Source organism: Protopterus annectens, chromosome 8.part0, assembly GCF_019279795.1.
Source record: "Protopterus annectens isolate FY-2018-M chromosome 8.part0, PAN1.0, whole genome shotgun sequence".
Classification (NCBI taxonomy): Eukaryota; Metazoa; Chordata; order Ceratodontiformes; family Protopteridae; genus Protopterus; species Protopterus annectens.
Genome location: NC_056741.1, coordinates 1666544929 through 1666559716, shown reverse-complemented (window position 1 = coordinate 1666559716; position 14788 = coordinate 1666544929). Strand labels below are relative to the sequence as shown.

General features: G+C 41.3%; 1 protein-coding gene across 4 annotated transcripts in view; it reads right to left on the bottom strand.

Annotated features, from left to right (window-relative positions):
• ROBO3 (roundabout guidance receptor 3) overlaps positions 1–14788 on the bottom strand; it is a 2447731-nt gene that overhangs the window by 182191 nt on the left and 2250752 nt on the right. For all 4 annotated transcript variants that reach the window (XM_044081188.1, XM_044081190.1, XM_044081189.1 and 1 more), the window contains one exon: positions 4245–4387. In XM_044081188.1, the coding sequence (XP_043937123.1) occupies positions 4245–4387 (143 nt within the window). The remainder of the gene's footprint in view (positions 1–4244; positions 4388–14788) is intronic.

The window sequence follows — 14788 nt, the reverse complement described above, 5'->3', positions numbered from 1 at the left end:
CTGTCCTGTCTTCACCCAAATAATTATTCGATCACACTACATTCAAACTACACACTGCACTCAAACCTCCTACATCTCACCATTCACACCAATCCCCTTTCTCCCTATAGGCATAAGCCACTCCCTTACCTGCACACCACACTCTCCTCTCCATTCTGTTACTCAAACTTTTAAACCCCTCTTCCACCAACCACACAAACCATGCTAACTAATCCACTAATAACTTCATTTATTTTATTACTATCTCTCTTTACATCATACCATTTCAGCATCCATTATCTCAAACCGGCATTAACCCCCTCCTGTATATATAACACACTCTCAAATATTACATTCACTACCATCACTCCTCCTTTATATACCTCCATCTCCCACTGTTTCCACTACAAAATACTTCAACTATCCTCCCCTGTAAACTTAGACCTAAACATTCACTCATTTTAAATTAACATTACCCACCCAAACACAACTTACTACATACTATCCTCTAACTAGCAGGTGACATCCACCCTAACCCTGGGCCAACTCCACCAAACCCATCCTCATCAAAACAAATACCCCCACCTACCCCATTAAACAATACTCCCACACACACAGTACACCCCATCCTCTCTCCCTACCCTCCAATCTAACAAACACCTATCCATTATGGTGATAAACATCCAAAGCCTTGCTAATAAAATTACTGACCTTCATGCTTGGATCTCCCAGTATTCTTCCCACCTACTTGTACTATCTGAAACCTGGATGAAACCCCATACTCCCAACTCTGAAATCCTTCCCCTTGGATACATGTATCGATTAGACAGGACCGCCAAAAAATGTGGAGGTGTAGCAATTCTTTACTCTCAAAACCTCTCCTTTTCCCCCATTTCTGATGGCCTACCTGATTTTCACTCAGCAAAAATGCTAATACTAAACTATCACCTAAACAACTTGCCAGTGCTGCCATTTAAATTCCACCAGGCAAGAACATCCAAATTCTTAAAAATATATTCGCCTGGATATCTCAAAACCTACCCTATGAAACTTTACTGTTAGCAGATGTGAATATAGACTGGAAACCCCTTGAATCCCCTTCACATTTGTTCGGTTTCACCCAGCTCATCACCACCACCACAAGACTCTCCAAACACTCCAATCAAGGCACAACAATTGACTGGATCATCTGTAACAGCCCCCAACATTATCACAACCACCCTCATCACTACCTGATACACTAAGTGAACACGTATCCATTAGCATAGTGAGATCTCCACCCCAACAACACAAACCACATCGATATAAAGTCGATCATAAACTCAATGACTTCAATCCCTCTTCTCACTGATAGCCTCTCTGCCATAAACTGTTCCATCCTCTTGATGAAGCTGCACTAGAATTCAGCTGCATCTTTCTAAATACCCTCGACTCATTAGCCCCACATAAAATAAGAATATCAAACTATGCCCCTGGCTTAGTAAAGACTCTCACAAATTAATGCACAAAAGAGATAATGTCTGGAAAACCTGGCTAAAAGTAAATCTTCCAATCACCTCCAACTATTCAAAAAAACCTGGGAACCAGACTAAAAAAGAAATATATAATAATAAAAAGTCCTTTTATGCTAAGACACAAACCTCCACTCATTTAAAAACTAGAATCTAGACAATTCCTTGCCCAAGCCTACCTCCTTCCTAGCCTCCTCTATGGTTCACCAGTCCTCAGAAAACTTATATCCTGTCTACTCTCAAACCTGAGCAGACCTACAATAACATTGACAAATTTGCAGCCAACCTTCCTAACCCAACCCACCACTGCTTAGCCCTCCACAAGTTACAAAGGCTTGAATTCTCCCATCACATACAATTGTCCCAACTACTTCTAACCCACCACATATTTAACAAACCCACTTCCTGCCCCTCCCTCGCAAACCTAGTCTCATACTATTCCCCCTGCGCTCTCTCCGTAGCTCAGAGAAACTTTTCTTAGAAACACTTACACCTAAATTGAACATTGGCAATCTCCTATATAAATCACCTATAACCAAAATTTGGAACAACTTACCCTCTAACCTGGGAAACATCATTCAGGCAACAAGCTTCAAAAAAGACCCGAAAGTATTTTCCAGAAAAATTGGATCTGCCCATGCTAGGATCCGACTTGATCACCCTTCTGCTCCATAACTTTTCTATCATTGTCAAATTTTCCTAACCTCTAAAATTCCTGACTGATAATTGCATAATCCTTATCGCACTGTATGCAATACCAAATACATATGTTTCACCAATAATCTCTCTAGCAAGTCTGTAAAAGTAAATGCTATTTAACCATAGTGTGTATGGTATCTTTTGTACATTGTATGCTATGCTTTTCTACTTATTCTTGTGTTAATATGTATATATCAATGTAGTGGAGCTTTTTTCCTCGGGTCTCCACTGAAAATGGGTAATATTTTGCCCAATTAGCCCAACCCGGTTAACAAATGTGAAATAAATAATTAATAAATAAATATTCACAAGTACTCTAAAACTAGGACACACAGCTCTAACATATTATTCTTGTAAACAGGTATTCTGGAGTCATGAAGTATAGCTTTAACCTATTAATGCTGAAGTAAATTTAACATGTTAATTCTGTACACGTATACTATGATATCAAGAAGTACAGTTTTAACATGCCAGTCCTGTACATAAATACTGTGAAATTAGGAAGTCAGCTTTAACATGTTACTCCTGTACACAGGTACTTTGAAGTCGGGAAATGCAACTTTAACTTGGTAATCCTGTGCATTTCTTTTTATAAGCTTGCATTTGGCCAGTATAAGGTGCTGTACTGTGTTATGCTTGTTCTCACACTGTGAATGTCATAAGAGACGATCAGTTACTTAAGCCTTCAACAATTCATTTATCTTTAAGTCCTATTATTTCTAATGCAGAATCTTTCGGTTTCTGAGCTATCAATTTTTTAAGCCTTGATCCAATTTTCAAAATGTTTGATATTCTTAAGGATACCAGCTAGAGTTCAGTATTGCCCTCTTCGTTAAACTGCATTTCCTTGTTCCATCCATTAAGTGTCCTTTACCAACAGTCATATTTTGTCCTTCAGCTCAGGTCTTGCATTAGACTTAGCAGTGCAGCATGCCATTTCATGTTTTTTTTTATTTTATTTGATATTACTGTTACCCAGGTAAGCTGACTTAACACGTGTCCCTTTTCATGAGTGATCTGGGAACACTGTCTGATGACGTGACTTGGTCCCAGTAACAAAGAAGGCAAAGGGAGGGTGAGGGAATCAACCCCTGGGCTATCGAAGATGCTTTCACAGAGTTCATAGCTTACTCCTCTTCTCTGATTGCTTGGATGTTCCACTTTCTTTCCTCTCCTGCAAGGTGTGCATATCAAGCCCTCATACCCCAGCCTTGCCATACATTCTTTTTCTGTGACTTCATTTTATACATATGTAATCTTGTTTTCTTTGAGCAACCTCCAGACCCTGGACAAGTATTCCAAATGAAGCCTGTTTGCACATACAAACACTAATGCAAACTCACATTCCACCCTGTAGATGTAAAAGTAGAAGAAACAGATGTGGCAGCACCAAGATTCAGCAGGTACTTGAAAGGGATTTCTCTAAACAAATGGTGCTAGGAAGAAATAGCTTTCAGGGGTCAATGACAAGAATTAAAAGATTGTGTCTTGTCTGACTGATGTGTAACATCAGTCTGTATGCCATCACTGCATTTTGAAGTACTAAACCTCTAAGAATGTAACAGGAATACAACACAACTATGGACTTTTTGGAGGATGGTATTAAGGAAAGGAAAGTAATAATCCATGGAATGTCTGAAAAGCAGTGAAGGGAATTCAGATATTTGGTTAAGCTTACATGTTCCCTATACAATTATACAAGCACAATGTGAGGTCCCAGGAACAATTGTCTTGACATGTGAAATGTCTGGTTGACATTAAAAGTGTGGAATTATGGATAACCTGGACAATGATCAGACAGACAACGCACTACAAAACATGGACATCAGGGGTGAAGATAAAAGGCATGGCTACTTGTTTGGAAGACAAGACAACACAGAATGAAATGCACAGCCTCTAATGTAATGGCAAAGGACTGAAAGGCACAATGCTTAGCTTATGGTCAACAGGATCTGAATTATGACACTTCTGAATTGTCAGTTATAACATAGTGTTTAATATCAGATAAGTTTTCAGTTTCTATTTTAAAATTGACCACAGCGCAGAGATTCTCACCATTGTAGTATCGATCGCTGGAGTCTGCGTTTGTAGCACAACACGCCACTGCCATATCTTTTCCATTCCTCATTAAGTTTGTGGCTGGCCAGGAATCAGCTAGCCAAGGATAGTTGCTCATGTTAGTGGTGAGCATTCCAGGTCTAGGGAAAAAAAGATAAAGTAAGACCACAATATAACCTGTATTATGTAACCTTACATAGTCTATGTTTGTAAAACATATAAAGACCCCTGTGAATACTCGGCAGTTGTAATGAATATGCAATGATTAAACACCATGTTTCAAGCTCATGTCATTACACAAGCTGTTTTCCATAAACTATAATTATAAAGCTATTTCTAATCAGATCATACCAAAGTGTGGGTGATGCATTACAGTCACGGAAAGGCACTGAGTGTCACATCCACTACAAGGTGACAGTATATATACACAACTCATACTAAATGTTACCTCTTCAATATTTTATTACTAAGGTAAGAAAAACAGCATTATTTTTACTACAGAAATTATACTGCAGATGCTTTGGATGTAAAGCTGTGATCCCTGCTTTTACAGAATGCAGTGCAATACAAATGATAAATACATAAAAACACTTCACAGGAGGTGGACTACTGTAGCAACCCTCAGCAAGAAAGCATCTTTGTTGCAAGTTCAGAGTCTGTTTCCTAACCAAATCACTGTAGGTGACATCATTCTTAGCACTTTCACAAGACAGCTAATTGTCATTACTATTAGATTTAAACACTGCCCTTATCAGTGGATAGTCTAGCATGACCAATGTTTGCTTGAAGTACTGCATTCTGTCTTCTATATCAATGCCTTAGTTTGAGGAAGACACTAAAAGCTACGTTTGACCTTGAAGAATAAAAGAGAAATACACTTGTAACAAGACAAGTATACTCTGAATACAAAGGGAGGGGTACATGGAAAGAGAGAAAAACAAACATTTATGACATAAACAGAACATGTTAGAGAGACAGATATGTGCCCCACAGGATCTCTGCATACTTTTCCTATCCATGTAAAACAGAGTCTATCTCAGACTCTATTCAAACAAAACCTTGACAATTGGATGGGAAAACATAAATTTACTTCCGGACTGGCCCCCTTGTCCCTTATGGACAGAGGCCATCAATAAGAAAAGTATTATCCTTACTGATACCTCCTACTAACATGCTCCCACCTATGATATTCGGGACTCAAATGGTTTTTGGTACATGGCTAGGCTTGCAGAGGCCCTACTGGTCATTAGTCTAGTAACAACTTATGAACCTATGCACACAACAAAAGTAAGGCAAACAGGACAGAAAAGACAGAAAATGAATCCATCATCAGATTAGTACCGCAAGCCCACTGAAGAATGTCATACAAATCCTGCATTCTCTACCTGCTCTAGGAAAGGTTCATGGCTGTCTCATGCAGGCTTAAAATGATTACTGTTCTCATTTCTATATCTTTTCTGAAAAGTTGTTACATGCAGTTGCACTAGGATAAAATACTTTCTATAATCACCTCTTTGCTATGCTCTGCAAGCTTCAGATATTGGCCTCTTATTCTTCTATATCTATTTTTGTAAGAAATTGTTTCTTGTACTTTATTTCCCCAAAAGACACTTCAATGTTTCTGCCTTTTCCCCTTCTCTGATTGTTTTCTCCCATGATTTATATATATAAACTTCAGATGGTATATGTTGTTGAATAATGTCTGCCATTTCTGCAACCTCACTTGGGCAGCCTATATCCTACCAACATTTGTGAGGTGACTGGCTTTCCAGAACTAAGTGCAGAGATCCAGGTGTGAACTTACTAATTATTTAAAAAAGGTAAATAACTTCATGTTTTGCAATGCCCATGTCTTTTCTTAAATAAGTCCACTCTTCAGCCCTTCCTTCTTAACTGCCACGGCTTAGTATGTGACCAAATTTGCATCAGCTGACTTTATTACTCTCAGGTTTCCTAGTTGGCACAGTGCCAACAGCAGCCATATTATCTCTTTACAAGTCTGTTACCTGTATGTATTATGCTTCACATTTTAGCAATTAATCATACATTCAGTCATTTTTCTAACCTTACAAAATATTTTCTTACAAAATAAGACACACCATTTTATACTAGTGTTCTTGGATACACCTGATAAAGACATGCACATGTACTTCCCTTGAGTCAATCTGCAATGCCATTTGCACAGACAATAGAGCTGGCTGGCCCCAGAATCAAATACTGCAGTGGCTCGTCTGTAAAATATTAGGTATGTGAGCACTCATTACATCAGTTATATGATGCCTATTCACTGGGATCAAGGGATCCACAGTCCCCTATGATCCTCAGACCCTAATACTAGCTAAAACAGTGTCTTAAACTGCAAGAAAACATACTAACTGATGAGGTTATAATTTAATATTGCAAAAAAGTTAAACAAAAATGGATTTTCTTGTAAAAAATGATGGCCTCTACTCTGTTTCCTAACTGATGATGAAACAAGTACTTGAAAGGCAAAAGATTCTTCAAAAGTGCACAAGAAAACATGAGCAGTGAACTCCCAAAATAAACACCACAGAAATTATTGTGCATTACCTTCAAAAAGAAGACAAAAACAATATCAATTTTGTGAAAAAAGTGCTATTCTTATGATTTGTTGTAAAGGTGGGTCGGTAGTAGTCATGGACTGGTCCGTGTATTTGGTGGAAGCCGAAAGACAATTAATGGATTGTAGATTCTATTTAAAAATGTCTGTCGATCCAACCAAAAAATTCAAGCAGGAGATTCATGAGTTCTTAAGCTTAGCAGTTGAGGAAGGTATCATACCTTCCAAAACTTTGCATCATTTGATGTTCTCCGATCCCCTACCTCAATATTTGTTACACAAGAAAATTTAACACAACCCCTAGGCAGGCCCATTGTTTCTGGTAATGGTTCGTTGAGCCTCTATCATCTTTTTTGACAATGTACTTTAAGCCACTATTAAAAGAGGTTAGGTCTCGTATCCAGGACATGACTGAATTTCTAAATATAATTTCAGATACGCATCTAGAGCCAGGTGGTTGATGTGTACTTTATATGTTACATCTTTGGGCATGAGTATTCCACGGTGGGCTGGACTGGCTGCACTGGAATTTTGGTTGTATAGTTCTGGTTTTAATACCTTTCTCCTCTGCTAACTGAACATATTTTGTCTAAGAATGTTTTCTACTTTAATGGCAGTTATTATCGACAACTTAAAGGCATAGCAATGGGTGCATCATTTGCACCCATTTATGTTGATCTCTTTATGGGCTACCTGGAAAGGAAATCATTTATGATAGTAGTCATACTTTGTTCCTGGATGAAGTAGACATTTGGCACAGATATCTGGATGACTGCTGGTTGGTGTGGAAAGTGGATGTTGGATATCTAGAGGAGTTTGTCTAATATTTGAATGAAAATAAGTGGGGTCTCCAGTTTACAGTACATTATCATCTATATAACATTTCCTTTTTGGATGTGTTAATTAGTTGACAGGAGAATGGCTCTTTGGACACCTAGTTTTGGTCATAACACATTCAGACTTATGGATCTCATTCAGAAGCACTGGGGGATTTTATTGACAGATGATCAGCTCAGTAACTTTTTAAGTGTTAATTGTTGGTTATCTTTTAGGAAAGGCAGAACACTAGGGGGCTTTTTCAATCATTAGAAAAGTACAGTTTTGTACCTACCATAAATGTAGATGTTCGAGTGTTCACACTGCTGCAGTCGTCACACTTGGGTTATCCTGCCATCAGGCAGTCCCGCAGTCAGCCAGAGTTCCAAAGTCTTGGTCCGGCGTCGGTTGCTATCACTTCTTCCCTGACGTCAGTGCGCCAGGGGTATATAAGAGGCATCCAATGCCATTTTCTTCAGTTTTTTTCTGGCCCCAGATGTCAGGTGTCCCCAAGTAGGTGGGCAATACATATTGCCAATAAAACATGTAAAGGAAATACAAGGAATACCTTCAGTTACAAGCAAATACACCACAAAGGTTGTATCAGATAGAAAGGCATAGAAAGGTTCAGCTAGTTCAGAGGGGATGGAAGAAGGGTAACCTGGACTGCAGCAGTGTGAACACTCGAACATCTACATTTATGGTTGGTACAAAACTGTACTATGTTCATTGTGTTACACTGCTGCAGTCATCACACTTGGGTTGAATCCCAAAGCTAAGGATGGGCAGTGGAGTTAAACAGGGTTTGGAGAAGCTAGTAGGCCCTGCAGAACTGCAGTGGCAAAGCCAGCTCTGGTTTTAGAGTATAGAGGCAAGTGATAGTGTTTGGTGAAGGTGTGCACTGAACTCCAAGTTGCAGCCTCCAAAATATCCTTGGTTGGTACCCCCCTGAGAAAGGCTGTTGATGTAGCTGTAGCCCTGGTGGAATGGGACCTAATGCTAGCAGGTATCGGTTTCCCATGATGTGTGTAGCAGAAACGGATACAATGTCCTATCCATTTTGAAATGGTCTGTTTTGAGATAGCTTTTCCTTGTGATCCTGCAGCATAGGATACAAAGAGCTGGTCAGATTTTCTGAAAGCCTTAGTTTTATCCAAGTAGTAGCGTAATTGCCTGTGAATGTCCAAAGAGTGCAGGAGCCTTTCTCCTTTGTTCTGGGGGTTTGGGAAAAAGGTGGGCAAATGAATGGTTTGGTTTAGGGCCACACTGGATACCACTTTTGGCATAAAGGAAGGGTTAGTTCGTAGAGCGACTCTGTCTTGATGAAAAATGAGGAAAGGCTCTACTGCCATTAGGGCCTGTAGTTCTGAGACTCTTCGAGTTGAAGTTATTGCTAGCAGTAGGGCAGTTTTCCATGATAGAAACTGTAAATCAGCTGTAAAAGCTGGTTCAAAGGGCGTCAGTGTAAGCTTTTCCAGAACAAAGTTGAGATCCCAAGTTGGTGTTGGTGTTCTCCTGTGTGGTCTTATGTTCATAGCCCCTCTGAGGTACTGTCTTAGCAGTGGATGTGAAAATAAAGGAGGATCCATGTTGCAGTGAGCTGAAATCGCTGAGGCATGGATCTTAATAGATGAAAAAGAAAGTCCTTTGTGCAACATCTCAGTTAAATATTGTAGAATATGAGGAATGTTTGGAGCAGGGGGATTTTGGGATTTTGGCCTTTAGCTTGGTTCCAGGCGCAAAATCTTTTCCATTTGTCTGAATAGGCTTTCCTGGTGCTGGGCATCCTGGCCTCCAGAATGACATCCATAACAGCTTTAGAGAGAAGTGTTGGCTGGCTGTTTAGGTAATTTGCCATGCAACCAGATTTAAGGTCTTGAGCTGGCTGTGTAGAATCTGATTGTTTTGCTGAGTGAGTAGGTGAGGAAATTGAGGCAAAATCCATGGTGGGCCGTGGGCCATATTCCTTAGTATTGGATACCAGTGCTGGCGTGGCCAGTCTGGAGCAATGAGTATCATTTGTGGCCTCTCTAATCTGACTTTCAGCAGCACCTTTGCTAGAAGAGGCAGTGGAGGAAAGGCATACACTGTTAATGTTTTCCACCTGAATGAGAGGGTGTCCACTTTCCAAGCTAGTGGGTGGAATGTCCTTGTGCAAAATTTCCGAAGTTGGTAGTTTTGGGGGTTGGCAAACAGATCTATGTCCGGGCGTCCCCATTTTTGAGTTATCATTGCAAATACTTGTGGATGTAGTTTCCACTCGTGGGGATCCATGATGTTTCTGCTTAGGTCGCCTGCCAATATGTTTTCCTTTCCTGGCAGGAATTGTGCTTGTAGTTGAACTTGGTAGGTCAGTGCTGTGTTCCACAAGGTCATTGCTTGCCTGCATAGGGGGTAGGAGTGTGTGCCCCCTTGCTTGTTTATGTACCACATTACTGTGGTATTGTCCATCTTTATTAGGAGTTGTCCTGGATGTATGGGATCCCTGAAAGCTGTTAGGGCATTCTGTACAGCTAGCATTTCTTTTTGACTGATATGCAGATACCTTTGATCTGTAGACCATTTGCCCTGAATGCAGTGCCCTGCCATGTGTGCTCCCCAGGCATAGTCCGATGCATCTGTTGTAATAGTTTGCCTGGCTGTGGGTAAGGTAAAAGGCTGACCCTTGTTGAGGTGACATGCCTGTGCCCACCACAGAAACTCCTGTTGAAGGCAGGGAATGAGTGGTATTATTGTTTCCAAGCTGTGGCTGTGCTGAGTCCATACGCTTTTCAGGTACCACTGTAATTTCCTCATATGCAATTTTGCAAATGGTATTAGTAGTATGCAAGATGCCATGAATCCCAAGGCCTGCAGAATTTTTCTTGCAGGGAGTTTGCCATCATTTTGAAGTATTGAGTCAGCTGTTCTTGCTTGTCTGGCATGAGATAAGCCATCTGGGCCGTTGTATTTAAGCTGGCACCCAGGAATATTATGTTTTGTGAGGGCACTAGTTTTGATTTCTTTTCATTTACTGTGTACCCTAGGCAACTTAAAAGGTGTTTGACAAACCCAGATGCTTTAAAAGAATGTCCTTGCTTTCTGCTTGAATAAGGCAGTCGTCCAGGTATAGATATATTTGAATTCCTCTTTGTCTGCAGTATGTAATTACTGATGCCAGGCATTTTGTGAAGACCCTAGGCACAGTAGATAAACCAAAGGGCAGTGCATAGAATTGATAATGGGTTGAACCTGCAATAAATCGGAGGTATCTTCTGCAATTTTGTCTGATAGGGACATGCAGGTATGCCTCCTTGGGATCCAACGTTACTAGCCAAGCCTTCTTCCCAGCATGGGATGAAGCTGCTGTAGTGTTAGCATCTTGAATTTGGGTACTTGCAGATAAGTGTTTAGAATTGAAAGGTCCAGAATGAGTTTCCAGGCTTTGTCCTTTCTGGGGACTAGAAAGAGTCTTGAGTAAAATCCTTGCCCTTGCTCCTGTGTAGGTACCTGTTGAATGGCTCTCATGTCCATAAGAGCTGTAATTTGTTTTTGAGCCTCTGCCCATTGATTTGGTGGCAGGTTTGGCATTCCTTTTATCCTTGGCAAAGTGTGAAAGTGGAATCTGTATCCTTGTTAGACAATATTTAGGACCCATTTGTCTTTCGTGATGATGTCCCAGTTGTCTGCAAAAAGTGCTAATTTTCCTCTCAAGGGAGCTGCCAAGAGAGATTTGCTTGGCAGTCTGAGGATTAAGTCATTGTGTTTGTCTTCTGGTAGCTGGGGGCCTGTCTTCTCCTCCTTTCTGGGTTGTGGCACCCCATTGGCGAGGCTTGTAAGGACCTTGTGACTGACCTCTGCCCCTTGGGCGTCTGTATTTGCCCCTCTGTGGTCTGTCAGAAGCTGGAAAGGACCAGTTTTTTGTTGGCCAATTTCTGCTGAAACGAGGGGGTTGAACCTGTAAAAAATCCTTGACCGTCTGCATAGATTTTGCCTTATCCTCCATTTTCTTTAAAACCTCTTCTTCTTTTACACCAAATAAAACATCCTGCTGTAAAGGTGCATCCAATAACTTTGCTTTAACCTGATAAGATAGAGTTTGTTCTTTTAACCAAGCATGTCTACGTATGACAGACCCAGTCACTGCTGCTCTACAGGAAGCTTCCAATGAATCAAATCCACATTGTAAAGTATGTTTTCCCACTTGTTCAGCTGCATGCAACAAATCTTGCATTTCCTTGAAATCAGGTTGCTCTGAATGTGCGATTATTTTTTGTTTTAATTGAGACATCAGGAATTGCTGATATTTCAGCATGTGAAACTGGCAATTTAAGGCCCTCATAGCTAGAGTAGCTGAGGTATATACTTTCTTTCCCCATCTGTCTAGTGCTCTGGAATCCCTTTCAGAGGGTACAGGATTTTTAGCAATAGAGGCCTTAACCCCTTTGGGGCCCTGGGAAATGTTTTCTGGATCAGCAACAGGGCTTTTATATAGGAATTTGTGTGAGTCAGGGACTCTGTAGTATCTGTCTGGTTTGGCTGAAGCAGGAGGTAGAGAGTCTGGGTTAAGGCTAGATTCTAAGTAAACATCATCCACAATGTCTAACATGGGAGGGATAGCTAGTGGTCTGTGCTGGGGTAGTAAAAGGAACTCTCTGAGCCTTTTCTTAGAATCAGAGTAATCCTGGCCTTCCCAGTGGAAATGTTCCCTCATGGTATGTAAAGTTTCCCCAAAGGAGTAGTCTTCTGGGGGAGAAGCTGAGGGAATAGACTCTTCAGCATCAGAGTCTTCATAAGGGGGAAAAAATATTCCTGTTCCTCAGAAGAATCTGAGGAAATAGAAACCTGGTCAGAGGAAGATTAATCCTCCTCTTGTCTTGGCCTTTTATCAGGCGGGGGATGGGAACCCCTGATTAGGGAAATTAAATCTTCAGCCATCTTAAGCTTTTAGTTATGTACTCACCATAACTTCAGATGTTTGGGATCCATCTCGCCTACATTCTGACTGATGGGTTCGGAGCCGATCCCTCGGCTCCGACTCGGCACGCTTATGCCAAAGAGCGAAGTCTCTTATTGGCTGAGCTTACTATATCCCAGGATGCACCACTACCAGTCCCCCAGATCTAGTTTGTCCGCATACATGCACACATACATACCCTGCTTATATAACATCGTCAGATGAAACAAGATAAAAACAGTAGAACTCAAAACCGCTCAATCTCCTCTGATCTCCAAGGCAGGGGAAGGAGGGTGGGTATTAGGAATGTGGTGAGATGGATCCCAAACATCTGAAGTTATGGTGAGTACATAACTAAAAGATGTTATGTGATCCTATCACGCCTACATTCTGACTGATGGGACAGCGTCCCTAGCACCTGAATCCTGGGTGGCTCACTGGAAAACACTCCTGAGTACCGTGGAACCAAATGATGCTCGTCCTTTAGATGCCACATCCAATTTGTAGTGGGAAATGAAAGTGTGCGGTTGGACCAAGTAGCCGCAGCACAAATTTCCGATATAGCTAGCTTAGAATGAAAAGCTATAGAAGTAGCCATAGCTCTGGTAGAATGAGCTTTGATAGATGTTGTAAGTTGCTTATTCAAGAAGAATAAGCCTTAGTTATGCAATCTCTGATCCATTTTGAGATAGTAGCTTTGTGATGGTTTGGCCCAATTTATTATCTGAGAAGGACACAAACAACTGGTCTGACTTACGAAGTTGCTGAGTCCTGTCTAAATAGAAGCGTAATTGCCTGTGAACATCCAATTTATGGAGAGTATATTCTGCTTCATTGGAGAATTTCGAAAGAAAACTGGTAGCTCTAGAGATTGTTGGAGACAGAAACTAGAACAGACCTTTGGGACAAAGGATGGATTAGGCCTAAGTGATACTCTATCCTTGTGGAAAATCAAGTATGGTGGCTTAATAGACAGGGCTTGAAGCTCTGAAACTCTTCTTGCAGAAGTAATTGCAACTAAGAATGCAGTTTTCCAAGACAGATATTTTAACTCGCATGTAGCAGCCGGTTCGAAAGGGGGAGATGTTAATGCGCGAAGCACCAAATCAAGATCCCACGGAGGTGCATGATGAAAAATTGGTGGTCTTAATAGGTTCGCACCTTTAATGAAAGTTTTGCATAGTCTGCTGCTCATCAAGGGAGGATCCATGGATTCATGGAATTTAGAGATAGCCGCTAATTGGACTTTAATAGTTGAGACAGAAGATCCCTGATTAAACAGGGATGTTAAGAATTTCAAAACCTCTGGGACAGGAGCAGTGATAGGGTCTAAACCCTTGAGTTGAGCCCAGATAGCAAACCTCTTCCACTTACTGAGGTACAATTTGTTAGTGGTGGGTTTGTGGGCCGAAGATAAAATGTGAACAACTTCCGGGTCTAGTGTGTGCCTTCTAACTAAGGTCGGAAGTGGAGGAGCCAAGCTGTCAATTTCAAAGATTGCAGGGATTGATGCCGATGTCCCGACTGATGGATTAGCAAGTCCGGAATTAGGTCTAAGGTCCACGGATCGTCCACTGCATGCTTCTTCAGGTAAGGAAACCATATCTGACGAGGCCAATATGGGGCAATCAGAATCATTGAAGACCCCAATTGAGAAGCTTTTTGAATAACTTTGGGAAGAAGTGGAATTGGAGGAAAGGCATAAAGTGGCCCTGTTGGCCAAGGTTGTGCTAGAGCATCCATGGCTGGTACTCCGTGATGTGGGATCAAGGAGAAGAACCTTTGGCACATGGTGTTTTGTGGAGTTGCAAATAGGTCGCATGGCACGTCCCCATCTCTTGAAAACCTGGGCTGCTACTGTGTGGTTTAGAGACCACTCGTGAGGAGAGAGAATTGTCCTGCTTAATTTGTCTGCCAATACATTTGACTTTCCCGGGATGTGGGTCGCTACCAATAAGCGGTTGGTAGCTACAGCCCATTCCCACACTCTCATGGCCTCTCTGCAAAGGGGGTATGATCTGGTCCCTCCTTGTTTGTTCAGATACGAAACCACCGACATGTTGTCTGTGTGGATGGCGATGGTGCCCTGAGGAAGAAACTTGTGTAAGGCTTGTAGGGATAGAAGTACAGCCCTCATCTCCAACACGTTGATGTGGAGAAGAGCTTGCCTGGAAGCCAGGAGCCCTGAACTAGCCTGCCCAGACAATG